This window comes from Azolla caroliniana, unplaced genomic scaffold, assembly GCF_043228905.1.
Source record: "Azolla caroliniana isolate FFs.n. ecotype wild unplaced genomic scaffold, voAzoCaro1.0.p SCAF_5, whole genome shotgun sequence".
NCBI lineage: Eukaryota > Viridiplantae > Streptophyta > Polypodiopsida > Salviniales > Salviniaceae > Azolla > Azolla caroliniana.
Window position 1 is genome coordinate 23484107 of NW_028230440.1, and position 19306 is coordinate 23503412.

General features: G+C 37.2%; 2 protein-coding genes and 1 pseudogene across 10 annotated transcripts; 1 reads left to right on the forward strand and 2 right to left on the reverse strand.

The window, feature by feature from the left end:
* Positions 1 to 1957: 1957 nt before the first annotated feature.
* LOC147864522 (uncharacterized) lies at positions 1958 to 4760 on the reverse strand (annotated as a pseudogene).
* Positions 4761 to 7913: 3153 nt separating this feature from the next.
* On the forward strand, positions 7914 to 10997 carry LOC147864523 (pentatricopeptide repeat-containing protein At1g50270-like). Of its 4 annotated transcripts, none has more exons than XR_015529861.1 (4): positions 7914 to 8190; positions 8317 to 9043; positions 9190 to 9337; positions 9492 to 9717. XR_015529861.1 is itself a non-coding variant. In XM_087320408.1 (3 exons), the coding sequence occupies exon 3, from the start codon at positions 9733 to 9735 to the stop codon at positions 10951 to 10953; it is 1221 nt and encodes a 406-aa protein (XP_087176534.1). In that variant the 5' UTR covers positions 8062 to 8190; positions 9190 to 9643; positions 9724 to 9732; the 3' UTR covers positions 10954 to 10997. The 4 variants fall into 4 exon arrangements, 1 of the variants encoding a protein (XP_087176534.1); XR_015529862.1 differs by having other exon boundaries at positions 8464 to 9043; XR_015529860.1 differs by having other exon boundaries at positions 7914 to 9043.
* Positions 10998 to 13828: 2831 nt separating this feature from the next.
* LOC147864524 (THO complex subunit 4A-like) lies at positions 13829 to 18276 on the reverse strand. Of its 6 annotated transcripts, none has more exons than XM_087320414.1 (6): positions 17724 to 17861; positions 17443 to 17470; positions 15626 to 15781; positions 15478 to 15546; positions 15044 to 15234; positions 13829 to 14301 (listed from the first exon to the last, which is right to left on the reverse strand). In XM_087320414.1, the coding sequence occupies exons 1-6, from the start codon at positions 17765 to 17767 to the stop codon at positions 14160 to 14162; spliced, it is 630 nt and encodes a 209-aa protein (XP_087176540.1). In that variant the 5' UTR covers positions 17768 to 17861; the 3' UTR covers positions 13829 to 14159. The 6 variants fall into 6 exon arrangements, with proteins under 6 accessions (XP_087176540.1, XP_087176539.1, XP_087176537.1 ...); XM_087320413.1 differs by having other exon boundaries at positions 15626 to 15784; XM_087320411.1 differs by lacking the exons at positions 17443 to 17470; positions 17724 to 17861 and adding an exon at positions 18001 to 18276 and having other exon boundaries at positions 15626 to 15784.
* Positions 18277 to 19306: the final 1030 nt, after the last annotated feature.

The following is a 19306-nucleotide window of genomic DNA, read 5'->3' on the forward strand; positions in this document are numbered from 1 at the left end:
TCGTGTAATAAAACCTAACTTAGAGAAGTGCAAGAAGTGTTCCTTATAGTACAACATTTTAGATGGGAGTGGCTCTGGTGGGGTGATCCATTTATATCGAGTGTAAATTTGCCATATTTCTTGGCGTATCACTTTATTACTATCTTCATGAGAGAGAGTTTGATCAGTCCCATGGTTGTACTTAAGGGGGGGTAGGTTATTAATATCTATGCCATTTGCAAGTAACCAACTCACCACAGTGCTATACCAAGAGCTAGTATCTCCAGACGCATGTAGGGATCGGGATGCCTCAAAGGCTCGACATGATATCCTATCTTGTGGTTGGCTATGTATCCGATGAATAAAAACTACCACTTGAAAGAGTGCTTCTACTAATATCGGGGGTAGACTGAACGATGGTCTAATAATGTCATGTGGTACTGTCGATTTGCTTTGGAGTTGACGTGATAACAACGTCACCAAAGGTCTCTCTAATTGCGTCCACATGAAAGATGGTAGCCCCGGAGCCCATACTACTGATGCATACATGATGGGAAGGGGTCACTAATGAGTCCAAGAGCCATCCCTTGGTCCGTGGCTCTTGAAAGTATGCCTGGTGGCATTGTCTCTCTAAGAGTGAGAGGGATGCATACTCGCTCATTAGCCTATCTTTGGTTGTTTGGGTCATCGAGAATTTACCTGAGCGAGCACTAAAAGTGACTCCCAAGTATACATATGATCCAACTACCTCAACTAGTTTATGAGAGAGGGTTAGGTGACATTTACTCCTAACTCGGGACGATGTATGAAAGATAAGGACTTTAGTTTTCACTAGATTCACTACCAGTCCTCGTTGTGTACAAAAGTCATCTAGGGCATTAAGATGCTTTTGTAGGTCGTGTTCTGACTCCGAGAGCAAAACAATGTCGTCTGCGTAAAGTAAGAGGCTAACTTGCGTATCCCCAATAGCTACTCCCTTGCCTCCCTTACGAGCAATAAATTATGTGATCTCATCAATGTAGATCCCAAAAAGAGTCGGTGATAGGGGGCAACCCTGTTTCACACCAATGGTGCTAGTGAAACAATAAGATAGGCCACATGGGCATCTTACGCACCCAAAGGCTTGCTCATATAGGACATAAATGGCCCAGATCATGTCATTTGGTATCTCCAAGCTCTTAAGTCTATCAAACAACCTCTCCCTAGGAATTGTGTCAAAGGCTTTGCGGAAGTCCACAAAGAAACAATATAGTTTCTTCTTACGAGCCTTCGTCTGGTCAATTAAGCACCTAAGTGTGAAGATATGGTCAATGGTGGAGAATGCTTGTCTAAAGCTAGCATGCTCAAGTGCTTGAAGACTTAATGTTTCCATATAATCGTTGAGCTCCACTTCCAGTACTGCACCATATAGTTTAGTGAGCGTATGACCTATATAAAGGTCCTATATGTATTTGGGTCCATTGGGTCCCCTCCTTTATGTATAGGGGCCACTGTGTTCATGGCCCATTGCATGGTTGTAACATACGTAGCATACCGTACGCATACAATACGTATGTTACATATTTTATAAGTACTCTAAATTTTTTTTATAAGTTCTTTGAATACGTATTTAAAGGTAGAATACGTAGAATACGTTAAATACATTTTGAATATGTGGTTGAATATGTTAAATTCTTGAACACGTTACACCATTGATGTTGAATGCACATATACTTGGAATTTGATTAGTAAAAACGAATTATTTTTATTTCCCATGGATAACACATGCTTATCTATGTTTCAATACATGTGGTATACAATGTACATATTTTTAAATGAAAGTGGAGATTCAAGAACATAATTGAATTTTGAATCAAAATGCATATTATTTCAACACTCATAGAAAATGAGTAAAGTGATAAAAAAACTATTATAATTTAAAACTTTCTTCATACTCATAGTAAAAACCAACAAAACATTATCTCCATGCAATTTTCGATTATGTTTCTTCTTCTACATCATCATTAGAAGATTCTGTTGTTGTATCATCATAGTTGTCCACATAATCGCTATCAGAAGATGAATCAACTATGGCATTGTCAATGTCTTCATCCTCTTGATCTCCATCATCATTACCATATTCAGCATTGCAAGCCTCAATTGTAGTTTGTCGAGTATTTACCCTTCTTGTACTTGCAACTCTCGCACAAACTCTTCTAATAGTGCTAGAACTTGACCCCACCAATCCTTCATCCACTATCATATTGGCAAACTTAGATCTACTTCGAGTAACCTGACCAATATGCATAGCCTTTGCTTCCTCAAAATATGCTTGTGCGACTTGAGTATCAATATTGGTTGTTGATGGAGGCATTTCAACAATCTTGTCAGTGTCTATCTCATCAGGATTTACCTAAATCAAATAATATTTTGGTATCGTAATCATGATTCATAATATTTAAACCATAACCAATTAACAAGGTTCGTTAATTAACCTACAAATGATTTTTTAAACATCAAGTGTCAAACATGAGTAAGAAAGATGTAGACCTGCATTGGAAGACCAGCATGAGTTTGAAAGTTTCGAACAAGCCTTAAGTTTTCTCTAACATATACTAATCTCTCCACTTGTTTCACCTTCAAACGGTTCCTCCTTTTTGTATGTGCCAATGCATGTGCATTCCAATTTCTTTCGGCAGCTCCAGAAGAGCAATCCTATGACACAAAGTATTAAGCAAACAATACATGTCATTGTAGAAGATTAATAAAATTGAAACATTAATAAAAAAATGAACTATAATACTTGAGACAATACTCTACAAGCTAATGACTGTAGTAAGGGCACATTGTCCCCATATCTTTCCCACCATGAAACAGGTTTACATTTTGCAATGTGTGACTTTTATAGTTCATTGCTAAATCGGCCCACACCATTTCTATACATGTCAAATTGATCTTGCAAGATTTCACATTCATCTATAGAATATACCTTTTGAATATATGCAAGCCATCCATCCTTCATCTCTTCATTCATAATAATTGGTTGATCTTTGGGCTTCCATAAAGGATGCAACATATGTGCAACAATTTGAATTGGCTTTTTGAACCACGACCAACGACAATCAAAACATTCCAAAACCTCTTTATATCTGCATTAACATTTGGCAAACTTAAATCAAAAGTGGAAATCAGTTACCAAAATATGCATAATATAAACAACAACAATGATTCAAAGAAATGAAAAAGATGCAATAAACAACAATTGTACATACTACATACATAGTACATAGAAATAATAATATTAGAATAGAAACATATTACTTGTCCTTGTTTAATGTGTCTTCTCTCGCTCCTCGTTGCAATGTGTCTCTAGCCCTCCTCATGAACTCATAAAGTAAGCCCATTGTAGATCCTTCACGATTAGTTAGCCGCAAAACAGAAAACAATGAACACATAATCGAAATTACAATCATAATTGAAGGCAAAGTAGAGCTATCTTGCACAATGGACTTCACCTTGACAGCATTTGGCCTTTTGGAGTCACTCCAATACTCCCAATAGTTACTAACCACAGTTTGTTCAAGGGCTCTCTAAACTCTTGAGAGCCTCTCAAGGACAATAAGAATATAGCCAAATCGAGTGGCACTTGGCCTAAGGAGCACAAGAGATGAATAGTTGCTGAAATTTTTTCGTTCATTCCTTTTCTTGGTGAATAGTCTAACCACATAATTTTCCTTATTGTGCACTCCACAAACCCAAGACAACTTCCCAATATCCTCTAGCAATAAATCTAAACAATGTGATGCACAAGGAGTCCATACAAGGTTTGGGAATTCAGTCTCTAGAATGTGACCCATGCTAACACAATTAGATTAATTGTCAGTGACAATTTGCACCACATTTTCTGCTTTTACTTCATTTATTGCAGTTGATAGCTTTTCAGCCAACCATGGACCATCGACCCTTGTAGAAACACCACTACAATCAATAGTTTTAAGGTACATTGTGCCATAACAACATGAGACCAAAATATTCACAAGTGCTCGCTTGCTAGTGTCAATCCATCCATCTGAAAGCATGGTAACTCCATATTTTGGCCAAAGGGCTTTCACATTTTCCACTTTGTGTTGCACATTCAAATGCTCTTTCTTTAAATATTTAACTCTTAAATCATTGTAGGCAATACCACTATACTTTTCCCCAATATCAGAGAAAGCTAACAACATGTTCCTCCAACTTGAAATTTTCAAAAGATTAAAAGATAGATTACCTTCTACAATGCAGCTAACCAACATTGTGTTTGCATGGTCTTTCTTGATCAACATAACAACACTTGATCCTCTCCTTATTGTGCTTTGAGTGAGACTTTTTCTTCTTGAACCTTCTGTATCTTCAATATCAATAGGAATTTGGTCTATTGAATCCTTCTTAGATGAGGCACTTATGCTAGCCATTGAAGGTTGTGATTGGAACATTGAATCAACCATTGAATCCACCATGCCTTCTTGAAGCTCAATTTGTTGTTCCATGGCTTCCACTTCTTTAATGGGTTTTAGCTTCTTGCGAGTCAATTCACTTTCTTGTGCTACTGTCATAGCCTCTTGATATGCCTCTAGAGTTACTTGCACACACTTGTCTATACCTTCACCTTTAATTCCAGCAAGGTGAGCAACTAAACGTGTTAGTGTCCCAGACCCATGAAAACCACATAATCTACAATCCCAATAATAGTTCCCAGATGACTTCCCAGCTTGTTTGTTCACACAATATTTATCCCATAAGGGGGATTCCTTCCGTGGCATAGTTGATTGAGTATGACAAGTTCTAGAGACTCGAAGTTGTCTTTTATATTGTCCTAGATTCATGAATTCACAATGTTAAATGTGTGAATAAGGAAATCATGTGATGTAACAATGTAGGAAGAAATTGTTTGAATGATAGGCATAACCAAATAACAAATCTGAATGGAAGATAGCTACCTAAGCAAATGGCATTCCATCCCTATTAAGAGGAAAAAATTAGAAATTAATTATAAAGAGCACCATATGGAACTTTTACCTGTGATGTAGGCGTGCTCTTGTATGAAGACACTATTCTTTGATAAGCCACCACAAGCTATTTGCCATCAACATTGTTGTATTAAAGAAGGGATAGACACACATATACCAAACCATACATGTAACATGTTATACTATTATCTATACAATAGTCTATTTATGCATATAAATTGATGGAATTTGTGTTTTGATGAATTCAATAGGAAAAACTCCAAACAATCTTGGATGGCGTTGTGGCGGTGATTTAATATCTCTACCGAATCACCGATAATTAGCTTTTATCAAATTAATAATCATTGAAGAATGCTTGAGAAGAGAGTAAGAGTGTAGTATATATAACACACTACATCAATTGACCATAAAGCTTATCACCCCCCATAACGCTTATTCTTCGATGAAACAAAGAAGACTAAAGTGGGGAGAAGTAAGAAACTACTAATGCCTCCAAGTCTTGCAGTATTTCCACAGAAAATGAGTGTTGAAGAAGCACTTTTTTGCAATAACCCCTTTCCACAAATTGAGGAGAAGGAAGAAGTAATCTATCCAATGATTGAAGGATTTTATTTAGGCTTTCTAACTGAATAATTGTGACTAAATGAGGGAGAAAGAAGAGATGATTTCTTCCTGATTTAGTCCAACTTGCTGCTCAATCATACAATATCAATGGAAAGAAAGGAAATTCCTCCTTACTTACGTCTAAGTTCAAAAGCAATTTCTCCTCAATTATGAATGCAAATAAGTTAATCAACAGATTTTGAAGCATTTTGATAGGAAAAAAGTCACTAAATTAGGGAGAGAAATCCCTAATTAAGCCCATCCAATATGCATGCCTTCCAAAGAATTAACATTTTCAAGAACATCAAAAACTAAAACGGGCAGAAAAAAGAGATAATTTTCTACAATATATATCCAAATTACAGGTAATGAATTGAAGCTTAATGGAGTCATGTCAGATAATCAGCAGATAGATGACTCTTCAAAATTTTAATTACATGTAGGGAGAAGGAAAAAAGCATACATTTCCCCATGGTAGGTCGAGGTATGGAAGGCATTGGAATGGGTGGTTGGTTGGGGACATGGTAGAGTCTCTCTATATATGTGTGCCAAATATTGGGATCCTCGATGGGTGTTTGTGGTTTCGGTTCCCGTAGTCTCTTCCATGCAAGGGCGCAGTCCCTACTCATGAGCATATGGTAGAGTTCCCAATATTGAGATGCTTCCCAAGCTCGTCTTTTACGATGTGTCATCTTGCGCATCTCTTTGCGAGCTTGTACTGAGGAAATAGTACCACTAAGTCACGACACTTTAAGTTGCCTATACAACTCTCTACAACCGTCATCATACCACTTGTTTTGTGGCATAGACCCTATTCTACTATGATTGGAGTGTTTCGTGTATGGGAAGCTACTAATTGCTGTTGAGTGGAGGATGTGTGTGAATTCTGTAGTGAGGTTCTCTAAAGGCATGGAAGAATCAAAAGAGGAGAGATGGGCTTGAACATGTCCAGAGTAGATGTCAGCGAGCTGATGCGTGAAATGTATTATGGTGTGGTGGTTTTGGTTGACTAGAGTTGGTGGCGTGGGAGTTGTCGCATTTTAGCTCAAAGTATAGGAAGCTATGGTTTGCACCAATAGGGCATGGGGCCACCCAGAAGGAGTTAACCATGTGGGTAGCTTCAGGGCGTCCTATTAGGTAATCAATTGTGCTTTCCCCTCCTCCATGTGGGAAACATGTGAGCTCTTCCGAGCCCGGCCACTTGGCTAAGCCATTATATATGATCATCTGGTGTCGGCTTCCAAGTTCAAGTAGATGATGGCCAAAGCTTGTGGCGTCCGCACCTTGGTCCTTTGATGTACGTGTGAGAAGAATATCAGATTATGTCATCCGATAAAGGTTCGTATGGAGAAGGCCCATGTGGCATTCCTTCATCAACTATACTCGCCTCTCTAGCCATATTAGGATTAGAATTAGAATTAGAAAAATAGAAAAAGATAAAGATAGAAGGTAGAGAGAGAGAGAGAGAGAGAGAGAGAGAGAGAATTAGGACTAGAATTAGAAATTTTATCGTCCATAAAGAGGCCAATTTTGACCTATGGGACCAAAGTATACATGTGTTCTTGATATGTGTCTCCTTCCTAAGAACAAGTATTCATACATTGAAGTACAAAGTCTCTACGTGTGAATAAAGCATGCACATATGAGCTCAACCTTCTAAGTGGTGTCTTAAGTATGACACTTAAGTTATCACTCCCTCTTAGTATGTCAACATATCTTGAACGAATTGCACTATATGTCGCACATGTGAAGAGCAAGTGACATTCATCCTCCACCATGCCTTTATTACATACTTTACATGTCTTCAAATTCGTTACATTTTGATACCATGATACAACTTCAATACCTAACTAGTGAGATCAAGTGCGAAGTAGTGTAAGGGCTCTACGATCATTACTACTCATATTGGTAATGAGATAAGGTTGGATGTAACGATAAATAAGCATTCTTGCTTTATATTGAGACCAACATTCAGGGTTGATATTTGCAATGTAGTATTCTAGCTTTGTCCTCTTACCATCTTCCCACTTCATCCTTAATGATTCCACCAACCTTTCCGCAATCATTACATAATGCATAACATCGCCCAAAAGCTCTAAAACATCATCCACGCCCCATCTTCTAAACCATTTCCTTATGTCAACAACCCAACTGGACATTATGCCTCGCTAATGTCCTGGAGCGACCGAGGCTTCGCCCACTAAATATTGTATGTCAGACTCGGCCAAGCATAAGAAGTGAATCCATGTCTCCCCTATAATCCTTGGCTTATTCCCTATAATGTATACATACAGACATTATTACATATATGTATGCATATATGGATCCATGCAGTGTATTTCATGTCTCTAACCCTAACCCTAACCCTAACACTAAATAATGACCTGGTTCTAACACAAATGGCATTTTCTATTGTAAAGAAGACCCCTTTGAGCCTCCAGGCCTTATTCACATGTCAAGACAACCATGTGCTCATGACATCACCACATTATGCAGCCGTGGCAGAATTCAGGAAGCTTTTTATCTGGTCTGCAGAGGTTATCGAGAGGGATTTTCCATATCAAGAGACGTCATTTACTCTCTTTTGCAAGCTTGTACCAACAAGAAAGACATAAAAATGGTAAGAAAAATGCACGGTTTTATGGTGAACGTAGGAGTTCATTGGATTTCCTCTCTAGGAGATCATATTATGCGGCTTTTGAGTTCTTTCGGCTGCTTGTTTGAAGCATCATTAGTCTTTTGTCAGATCTTGAACCCTACCACTTACACTTGGAATGCAATTCTAGAAGCTCATTCCCATTCAAGTATAGAGGAAAAGGCCATTTTTCTATACTATGATATGCAAGAGAGTGGTAAAGAACCTGACGAAGTCTCATTTCTTATACTTTTGAAGGCTTGTATGAGCTTAGGAGATGTGAAGCAAGGAGTATTGATGCATCACGAGATAACTTGGAGTGTCTTTTTGCCTAATGTAAACACAGTCAATGCAATTTTGGACATGTATGCCAAATTTGGACGCCTAGATGAAGCACGAAATCTCTTTGACTCTTTGCCAGACCGAGACGCTGCCTCATGGGGTGCCATGTTTTCTGGGTATGCTCAACATTCACATAGTCTTCTTATATTCCAATTCTACAAGGAAATGGAAAATGAATGTGTAAAGCCAAGCAAGGCATCCTTCTTATCATTTTTGAGTGCTTGTAGTGATATGGAGAGTGCAAAAGAAGGGAGGTTTATACATGATAAGATAGCTAGAAGTGAGTTCGCTTCGGATGTTGGTATAGGAAATGCAATGGTGGTCATGTATGTTAAATGTAGATGCCTTAATGAAGCTTTCAAGGTTTTTAAGGAATTGCCCTTTCCAGATATACTGTCTTGGGGTGCTTTGATCACAGGATTTTCATTAGGATATGGAGAATTTGTTCTTCGACTATTTGAGGAACTGCTTCAGAAAGGCTTGAACCTAACTAAAGGTATATGTTTAAGTGTCCTTAATGCATGTGAGAGTAAGGAAAGCACAGAGATAGTTTATGATAAATTGATTAAGCATAGTTTTGAACTAGACATAGTTGTTGGTAGTGCACTTATTCATGTCTATGGAAAACTTGATTTGTTACAGGAAGCCGAAAATGTCTTTGATAGACTCAAATTTTCCCATAATGGTTTGACGTGGAGGAAGATAATTTCAAGCTACAATGAGCAAAGTAGACAAAGGTCTCCTTTGATTCATCTTTTTAACCTCATTAAGCATGAAGGGGTTGAGCCAGGCAAGTTTCTTTTGCATTGCATTCTAAACACTTGTGGACAAATGACTGTTTTGACACAAGGAAGGTTTCTGCATTACTTGATAGTGAGAAGTGATCTTTCTTCAGATGCCCTACTAAGTGGTAGCTTAATTGTTATGTATGTGAAATGCTCTAGCTTTGAGGATGCTTACGATTTGTTCGGGCGATTGCCTTATCATCAGGATAATAGATCATGGCATCCTCTCATTGGAGAATACATTGAGAATAGATATGATGGAAGTGTTCTTCAATATGTTTTGAGGATGCAACAAGCAGGAGTGGAACCCTGTAAGGCATCCTTTTTAGTTTTGCTAGAATTGTGCATAAAGTTGCGTTCATTTGATACAGCTGCTTTGTTCCATGATCAGATAATAAAAATGGGATTGGAGTCAGATAAAGAGATTGCTGATACACTAGTGGACTTATATGCAAGATGTGATAGTCTCAGCACGGCATACCAAGTATTGGATAAGCTTCCTTGTCCAGATGCTAGGTCATACAGGGCAACAATTGTAAATTATCCGCATCAAAGACAGACTTCTAATGCTTTGGATGTCTATATCAGCATGCAAGCTAATGGCATAATGGCTGATAGAGCAATTTTCATGGAAGTTTTAAAGGCTTGTGGTAGAGGAGAAACCCTAAGTTTTGGTAGACTTGTACATTATTCTATTGTTACTGGTGGTTTTGTATTGGATGTTGCTATGGGAACAATACTTGTAGATATGTATTCTAGATTAGGTGAATTGGAAGATGCACAAAAGGTTTTTGACACCCTTTCAGAGCATAATGTTGTATCATGGTGTACATTGATCACTGGGTATTCTCACCACGGGCAAGGGCTTCTTGCTCTCGAGGCCTATGCAAATATGCAAGAGGAGAAAATCAAGCCCAATGAAATCATATTGTCATGTATTTTGAAAGTCTGTGCTAATCTTGGTGCCATAGAACTCGGAAGGTTGCTAAATGATCATATAATCAGAAGCAGGGTTGATTCAAATGTGGTCATTGGAAGTATTCTCGTCGATATGTATGCAAAGTCAAGTAGTCTGCAAGAAGCACAAAGAGTATTTGAAAAACTTAGTAACCAAAATATAGTCACTTGGGGTGCATTATTAACTGGGTATGCATCAGAAGGTGATTATATTAGTGTGGATCGATGCCTTGTGAACATGGAAAGGCAAGGTTTAACACCAGATGTTGCTATTTTTGTTACTCTTATCACAGTTTGTAGTCATTGTGGATTCTTAGAAGAGGGTTCTCGATACTTCAACAAACTGAGGGAGGCCCATGGCGATGCATTGCTGATATTCGAGCACTATAATTGTATGGTTGATCTTCTAGGGCATTTGGGATATTTGGAAAAGGCGATGGATTTGTTATGTACAATGCCTGCTATGCCTGATGTGATTGGATGGAAATCTTTGCTCACTGGATGCAAAGCATATGGAAATGCTGATTTAGGAAACCATTGCTTCAATCGGCTTTCAGAATTGGTTCCAAATGATGCTTCTGGATACACGATCATGTCAAACATTTATGTGGATGCTCAATCGTGGGAGGAAACTAGCTCTCCAGACACCTTGGCACTGGAATAAGCTCATGAAAGCTAGCATTTATTTAAATGGAGGTTGAGTTTTTTTTAACTGGATCAACGGAACAAATCTCAAAGAAATGTGACAAATTTCTGCTGAATTCATTAGGGTATTCTCATACTCACCTATTATTTCATGCAGGGCCTGAATTTGACGGGCATTTTTTAAAGATGTATGTCATATGACATGAGAGCGCAAAAACTAAGATGTCATTTGACGTACAAGTATTAATAATGAAAAGCTCTATATGATGCTTCATTATTATACATTTTATTACTATAGAAAATACACAAAGATACACAAATAAACATAACTACCTAACAAAGATAATGAAATCATACAAAAAAAATGATACAAATTGAATACTTAATCATCATATATTTCTTAAAGCCCAAAAAATACAAAAAAATGTTTGTCATACCATGATTCCTCATATTACGCATTGTGCAATATGTGTCTACTTCAATGATACTATCCTTCTCTCTTTCTCTTCAAACCAAAGGTTAAATATATCCCTCCAACAAATGTTTGATGTATCCTAAAATTCCTCTAGCATCGCTTGTGCATATTAATAGTTCATCCAATCAACAATCAAACATAATAACCTCATCATAATCATACTTGATATCTATGGGTTCAACCAAATCAACAATCAAACATAATAACCTCATCATAATCATACTTGATATCTATGGGTTCAACCAATCAACAATCAAACATAATAACCTCATCATAACCATACTCGATATCTATGGGTTCAACCAATCAACAATCAAACATAATAACCTCATCATAACCATACTCGATATCTATGGGTTCAACCAATCAACAATCAGACCTATCTCACCTCCTCCATGCTTTCTATGGCTTTCAATAAGTCCATATTGGACAAACATATATAACTAATCTCTCTAATTGCTTAGTCCTTATCCCATTCCACTTTGTCATACACGCTTCTCATGAGCAATCTTCAAAGAAAAAAGATTCAATAAAAGAGAAAAACAGAGAAAATAGAGACAAAGAAAAAAAGAGACAAAATACATACTTCAGAGTGGTGTAGTGGCAAACAGTAGATGTCGTGCAATCATTGAGAAGCAACAGGGAGCAACGAGTAGTGAGCGAGCTGGGAGCAATGGGTAACAACCAAGGAATAGGGAGTAGCGATGAAGGAAAGCAACAAGCAGTACGTGAAGAAGGAACAAGAAGCGTGAAGAAGGAAGCAAGAAAAGAGAAAACTGTGGGGAATTTGGAATTGAAACATTGGAAGAAATATACAATATAAATATTTTCATATACTATAGAAATAGTTGGCTCATCCGACTAGATTCCAGTTGGTTGGAAATCCTGTCCGGAATCGATTCCGGCTATCCATAATGGTTGCCGCCGGCTGGGAAAGTCCAGACTCCCAATTCAACCATTGCCCAACATTATAATATATATATATATATATATATATACATACATACATACATATATGACATGGAAATTAAATTTTTAGCATGTCATTTGACATGTATAATTTTTGGGTGCCTTTCGCATGAAAAATGAAAATTGTAAGTTTATATATCACTTGACGGACATTTTTATTGGGTATATGTTTTTCACGGGCAAAATGGCCTTAGACGGGCATGACACCCATCAAATTCCTGCCCTGATTTCATGCATGAATATAAAAGACTTTTAGTCAACTTTTGAGAAGTGAATTCAAGATGGTTCCAGATACATGATCATCTCAAAATCTTAACATCAACGCTCAATGATGGGAGGTAATATCGGAAACTTATCTAGAAAACTTGCAAATCAAATATGGAAAAAGGAGCACAAGAATCAGTTCTTGATGTGCTAAATCATAGAGGCATGTAAGATTTTTTATGCACGACATTGCACGACATTTCCACCATGAGTCATGACATATACTAGTAATAGCTCCATCATAAATATCATAGAAATTCACAATACTTGCAAAATGAAAATATTATTATGAGAGTTGTATGGACATACAAAGCATCACAAGTTTTATGCCCATTTTCTACATATTGACAAGCCTATATAGTTGTAGATCCAGAAAGCATAGAGCAGACAATCCTAAACCTTTCCAAGTTATTATCTGTCTCAAATTCATCCTACCATGTGATCTTCTACTTCTTATTGTGAGTGGCTAAAGAAGATATAATGAAAAGTTTATTGGTGAAGGACATTTCAGAAGGTTGATCAACTCTAAGTTATAATATTGCCATGCTTAAAAGTGTTTATTAGGTGTTTGAACACTGAACATAGTCTTTATGAAACACTTGACATATGAAAACTGTGAACTTAGTAGATAATCAATTACCTAGGGAGCATCTGACAAACTCTAATACAAAAGTTTGTGTACCCTGCAACTACTAGTCTCATCACGGCAAATTAAAATCCTATTTAATAAACAAGTTATACTTGTCAAAAAAAGATCTGGTTGTACAGAGGATGATGAAAGTTTTATTTACGAATGTCAATCACAGTTTATTCTATAGAGACCCTGTGACAGTAAATTGTAACATTTGGCAATTTTACTTGGAAAAACTTCAAAATTTCAAAAGAACCTCATGGCGCAGTTAGCAGCAATGTATTTTGCAGCCTCAAGGCACAGATCAAAAACTCAAGGAGCCAGTGGAAAAGAAAAAAGAAAAAAACCTTACAGTGCTCCTTTTCATGGTCCTTTTCTGATATATGCACCTTGTCTAGATACAAGGGTAGAAATCAAACAATGCATCAACACAGTTGCAAGTCCTAAATGTTTCGAATTTGGCATCGATTTGACACTAAATCACTATTCTACAATGTTTCAAGACTTGAGGGTTCTTAAATAAGAAACATTAGATATATAGCTGGGACATGAGACATGAAAATATTAAAACATATATCCCAAAGAGAGCAACAATCAAGAAGTGCAAAGAGTACAGAAAAAGGTTTCGTACAAAGCCCGTCCTTTCTCAAACTCTGTAGTCTATGATATCAAAGAAAATCATAACCCTTCAACCCTGAGAAATAGAACCCAATGCACTCAAAGGCCCTGTATTTTGATTGACTGAACCATCAGTCAAATGCCTGAAAACACCGTAACTTCAAAGAAATTAGTACACTTGCAAAAAATATTTTCAAGTCTTGAACCAGTGCATCTGAAGAGTGGTCAAATCCATCCAAATCACATCCAAAGGTGTATTACTATACACTTAAGATTGTTGCATTGCCTCAGCGTGATAAACTTCTAATTCGGCATCCAGATCCGCTGCAGATTTTTCTTGTCCTCGACGTCCCCCCCTTCCTCCTCTCCTTGATGAACCACCAGGGCCTCGACCAGACCTCGCCAATCCTCTAAAAGTAAAAATAACACATCTTATTAAGCATGTGCATCAAACATTAAAGCATTTAAAGGATCCAAATCCCTAGAACCAAAAAATGGAGTTCACTGCTATGTGCTAGACAAAAGGACATTTTTTTTCTAATGACCCAACATTGGCACTTTAATATTAAAATTAATAAGCATAAGAAAAAATCCCAAAATACTCAGAATTGTTTATGAGATTCCCACCAAAATTACCCCTCAGCGGTTTGAATAAATTACCAAATTCCCAGAATACCCCATTTCCCCCTTTCTAAAAAAGATGGAAATTAAGTAGAGAAAGAAGTATTATTTTGGAATTAGAAAAGATGAGGGGGAAGAAAGAGAATAATTTTGTAATTTCAATTTTATCAGGATAATTTGGTAGTTTCTAGACCAATTAGTTGTATTTTTGTGGATTTCCAAAAAATCAAATATAATGAAGGGTTTCGTGTTTTGTGCACAAGAAAAGGATGGAAGATCTATCTAATGAAAACAGCAATATTTACTGAAAATGTATCTTTCCAAGAAACTAAAAGCGTGTACAATATCCTAATGAATTTTCAAAAGATTAGCTTTGTTGACAACATCTAACATGAAACTTTGGAGACCCTAAACAGTAGGATATCAAAGGCAGTTAAGTTAAATATACTTTGTTTGAAGGAAATTTTACATGCTTTTAAGAACAACTCTTGTTAAGAAGCTAAAAAGTTGTACCAGAGACAAGGCACTTACGGTCCTCTTGTTGCTAGCCCTCCTCTTCCATTAAAAGAAGGTTTTGGAATTCGTACTGGAGCAGCAGGAATCCCTAAGTTTGTTCCAATTATTTCCATCTTCATTGGTTTTCCATCCAACTGGACATTATTGTATCGCTTCATGGCGGCCATAGCATCTGATCTTCTTGAATAAACTACCTCTGCAGTCCCCTGAAAATTTTAAGATGCAAAATTTAGCCTAAACAGTTGCCAAAAATCTTTTCCCTATACAGTACTTTATAATCAGATGATAAACCTAAGCTAAAAGAAATCAGTTACCAAATATTTTTTCTTCTGTAGTACAGTGAAATAAGTTATGAAATCTTGACTTTAAAAAATCAGTTACCATATATCTTTTTCCCATCCTGAAACCAGTTACCAAACACAAAGAATACTTATGAGATAGAATGTTACCTTCGAACGTCCACTCCTATCATAATGAACTGTGCACCGTTTAAGGTCACCAACCTCTGAAAAGAGTTCCTGCAGACACAAATGGCTCAGAGATTGGAACAAAAGCATGAGCATAACAAAGGACAATTGATACGGAATTCATAATCACCTTTATATCTTCATTTGAGACTCCAAAATCTAAGTTAGAAATAAGAACTTTAGTTCCTGTTTCTATTCCCATATTTGGCTTAAGAGGTGCTGCACCAGAACCTTCTTCAAAGAGATCATGCTCCCATTGACCTTCCTCGGGTGCTCCTCGTGTAGGCTGCTTCATATTAACATAATATGCACACAAAAATAAGCTAAAATTATTAAGAGCAATGAGCTGATCTACCTATTTTTTAGTAAGATATAATTTAACATCATAATACCAGAATACTATAGCATACAACGACATTATAATATCTTAGCATGCAAAACGAGCAAGGGTGAACAGGAGATATACATAGAACCCCTTGTCTGATAATAAGCTTCGCGCAATATATACTTGAGATTCGAGAACAAATAATAAAAATAGAGAGCAGGAGTTCTACCAGGATGAGGAAAACAATCGGCTTAATAGTTTATATAGCTTTTTCGTATATAGGATTCTTCGACAAACTTCAAAGACAAACATAGCAATAAAGAAAAGGAAGGAAATCAGGCATCAAACTATAATACAAAATCCATGGTAAAAATGCAAACAAATTGACAGGCAGATGAGTAGTAATGAATTCTCATAATTTTTCTAGGGATTAAAAAATATATAACGAATAAAAGAAAATTACCACCTTTGGGCCTCCATACTGGTGATATTCATTGAAACTATTAAAGTCCTTACGTGAATCTGTTAAACCCATTATGTCTATTAATCTGTGTAATTTAACATGATTCAAAAGATATCTACAAAAACAAATCTGCACAGGTAAATTTCTGCTCATCCACCCTCCTCTTGCTTCCTTCTGCCTGAACACAGTTATGATCAAAATCCCTACCAACTCAGGAACCCTCTGTCAAACTTTTCTGATGTTAGGTTAACATCTCAGTACCAAATTAGAACTAAGATTCAGCATCATAGGTTCAAAATATATGCTGTTTCCTCCTGTGACAAATTCCCAACATAAATTTGCTCAGGGAATATCTGGATGAACTTAAATCTAAGGCCATATCTCATCACCAAACTGTACTGCACACAACAAATATGGAGTATTTTTAATGTTCTGACCTACTTTCAAGGGAAAAAACTGTTTCTCTGGGATGATCTTTCCATTTAATACAATGTTATGTTGCCCCTAGCCTGCCCCATCTTCATTGTAGAATCCATTACTTTTCTTGTTTTGACCCTCTTTATGCAGAGAAACAAAGGTATTCTCATAAGACAGCTCCATCATCAATGGATTCCAAAGGTGAACAAAATCTTTCCCCTCTCAGTTGGAGAAAAAATACAGAATCTTCTCTTGTCAAGCACCACAATGAATTCCAAAGATAAACAAACTCCTTAATCTGAGTTGGATACAATGAGCTTCCATATTGCCGAAAATCTACAGAATCTGCTTTCAATACACACCATAATTTTCAAAGACTCACAAATCCCTGCCTCTGATAGGATTTGAGAATCTTTTTCTCCTTAGAACTCGATTTTCCTTATAATTTCTTGATTATCATATTGAAAAAACCCTAAAATGCAGGGCAAAAAAAGCACTAACTACTTCCTATGAGATGCACCAAAGAATAGTTGTTCTTCTCAATGACTTGGAACCTGATTTTCTTGACTATTGTGCTGAGAAAACCCTAGAAAGCACAGAAGAAATGAACAAACTACTTCCTCTGAGTGATCGAAGAGTTTTTTTCATTCTTCATACCTAAAACTTGCTTGTTCTTACAATTTCTTGAGTTTATAGCACAAAAGAAAAGCATAGAAAGAGAAAAGAAGTGTCTTGTCTGTACCAAAAGAATACAGAGCAAAAAAGAGCACGTTTCTTCCTCTGTGAGAATTTGAAGAAGCTTTTCCTTCTTCCATGACAATAAATTCGACTTGCCTGAACAATTTTATGACTATAAAGTACTGACGAAACCATTGAATGAAGAGAGCAAAAAAGTGCACACTCCTTCCTGTGAGTATGATGGAGGAGGCTTTTCCTTCTTTCATGATGTCAAAATCAATTTTCCTGAACAATTTCTCGATCATGGTGTACTGAAGAAACCATAGAATGCAGAGTAAAAAAGAGCAACTCTTTCCTCGTTTGATAGACGAATCTTTTCTTTCGGCCATGACTTAAGACTCGATTTTCCTTAACAGACCCTCAACCTTACAGTATTGAAGAAAGACATAGAATGCGATGAAAAAAAGAACAAACTCCTTCCTCTGAGTTGGATCGAAGAAGCTGTTTGCGTTAAAGCTCCACTTCCTCAACAATTTCTCGCACCTTTACGGTACTGAAGAAGACGCTAAGAGAGAGACAGAGCGAGAAAGAAAGTAAGACAACTGGTTTTTCTTGCCTGTACCATGAAGTAAGGGGAAGGACGAGATCTCGGAACGTTAGATCTGCGGATAGGACCAGAAACTGAGCGTGAGCCGCCGATCCGTCCACCTCCTCCGTGCCGCGCGCCCCTTCTGTTGCTGCTGTTGCTCCCGCCCCGGGGCTCCTTCTTGCTGTTCTTGATGAGATCGTCGAGGGCCATGTCTAGAGCGCCAGACATCGCGACAGTATGCAGGTCCGATGGAGGGCTACGGCGAGGGAGGGAGAGGAGAGAAGGAAGGACAGACGGCAGACGCAGACGCAGGAGGAGAGGAACCGTCTGTCTGTGTTTTCTAGGGTTTGGAAAGGAAGGAAGGAGAGGAACCGTCTGTCTGTGTTTTCTAGGGTTTGGAAAGGAAGGAAAGGAGAGAAGACGACTGTGTAGTGAACAGGAAAGCTTTTCTGTTAAGCTCTCTTTTTGTGTGTGTTTTCTTGGTGGCCATATCATTAGGTTCGGTTTAGACTTAACCGGTTTGGCCTTATCCAAGCCAAACCGTTTTGGGGTTCTTAAACCTGAACCAAACCAAACCATATTGATCCATAAACCGGTTTGGGACCGACTATCTTCCATATATGTAAAATGTATGTACCTATAACCAAAATAAAATTCATAGGATAAATAATGTGCAATAACAAAGAAAGAAATAACAAATGTATGTACCTATATCCAAAATGTTGCCCATTCCTAACCTAAAGTTAGACAAAGTCATGGACACCCGTGTATCTTGCTAGGTATTACCTACCATCCGATTAAAAGAAACTATAGTGGGAACATTTGTATCTTATACATCATTTATAAAGTTGCCACGCGTATAGAGATTTGGTGCACTAAACCACACTTAGACCCACGATAAGGAGGAGAATTAGCAACGTTTGAGGCTCAAGGCCAATGGAAGATTTAGTATCAAGTAGCTTCCTTTCATGAGCATATAAAGAAATACTATCCTTTTATTTTAACAATGTTTACTCATAGCAATATAATATTATGATAGAGTACTTGCAACATGTATTGGTAATTAAGGCAAGATATAGATTTATAATTACTAGTGAGCGACCATTTGGATGCGCATATTCTACCCTTAGGTATGTCCTAGAAATGATATACCTAAATTAAATTTGTGGTATATGCATATGGATAAACAATGTCAATCTTGTGTTCCCTCTTTAAACATGTTGCTGACATTATACAAATATAAACTAATTAACCATACTATTAGCTATAAGCTACAATCAATTTACTCGTGAGGCTAGAGATATGCTCAAATTAGCTCGCCAATAAAACCATGTTCCAT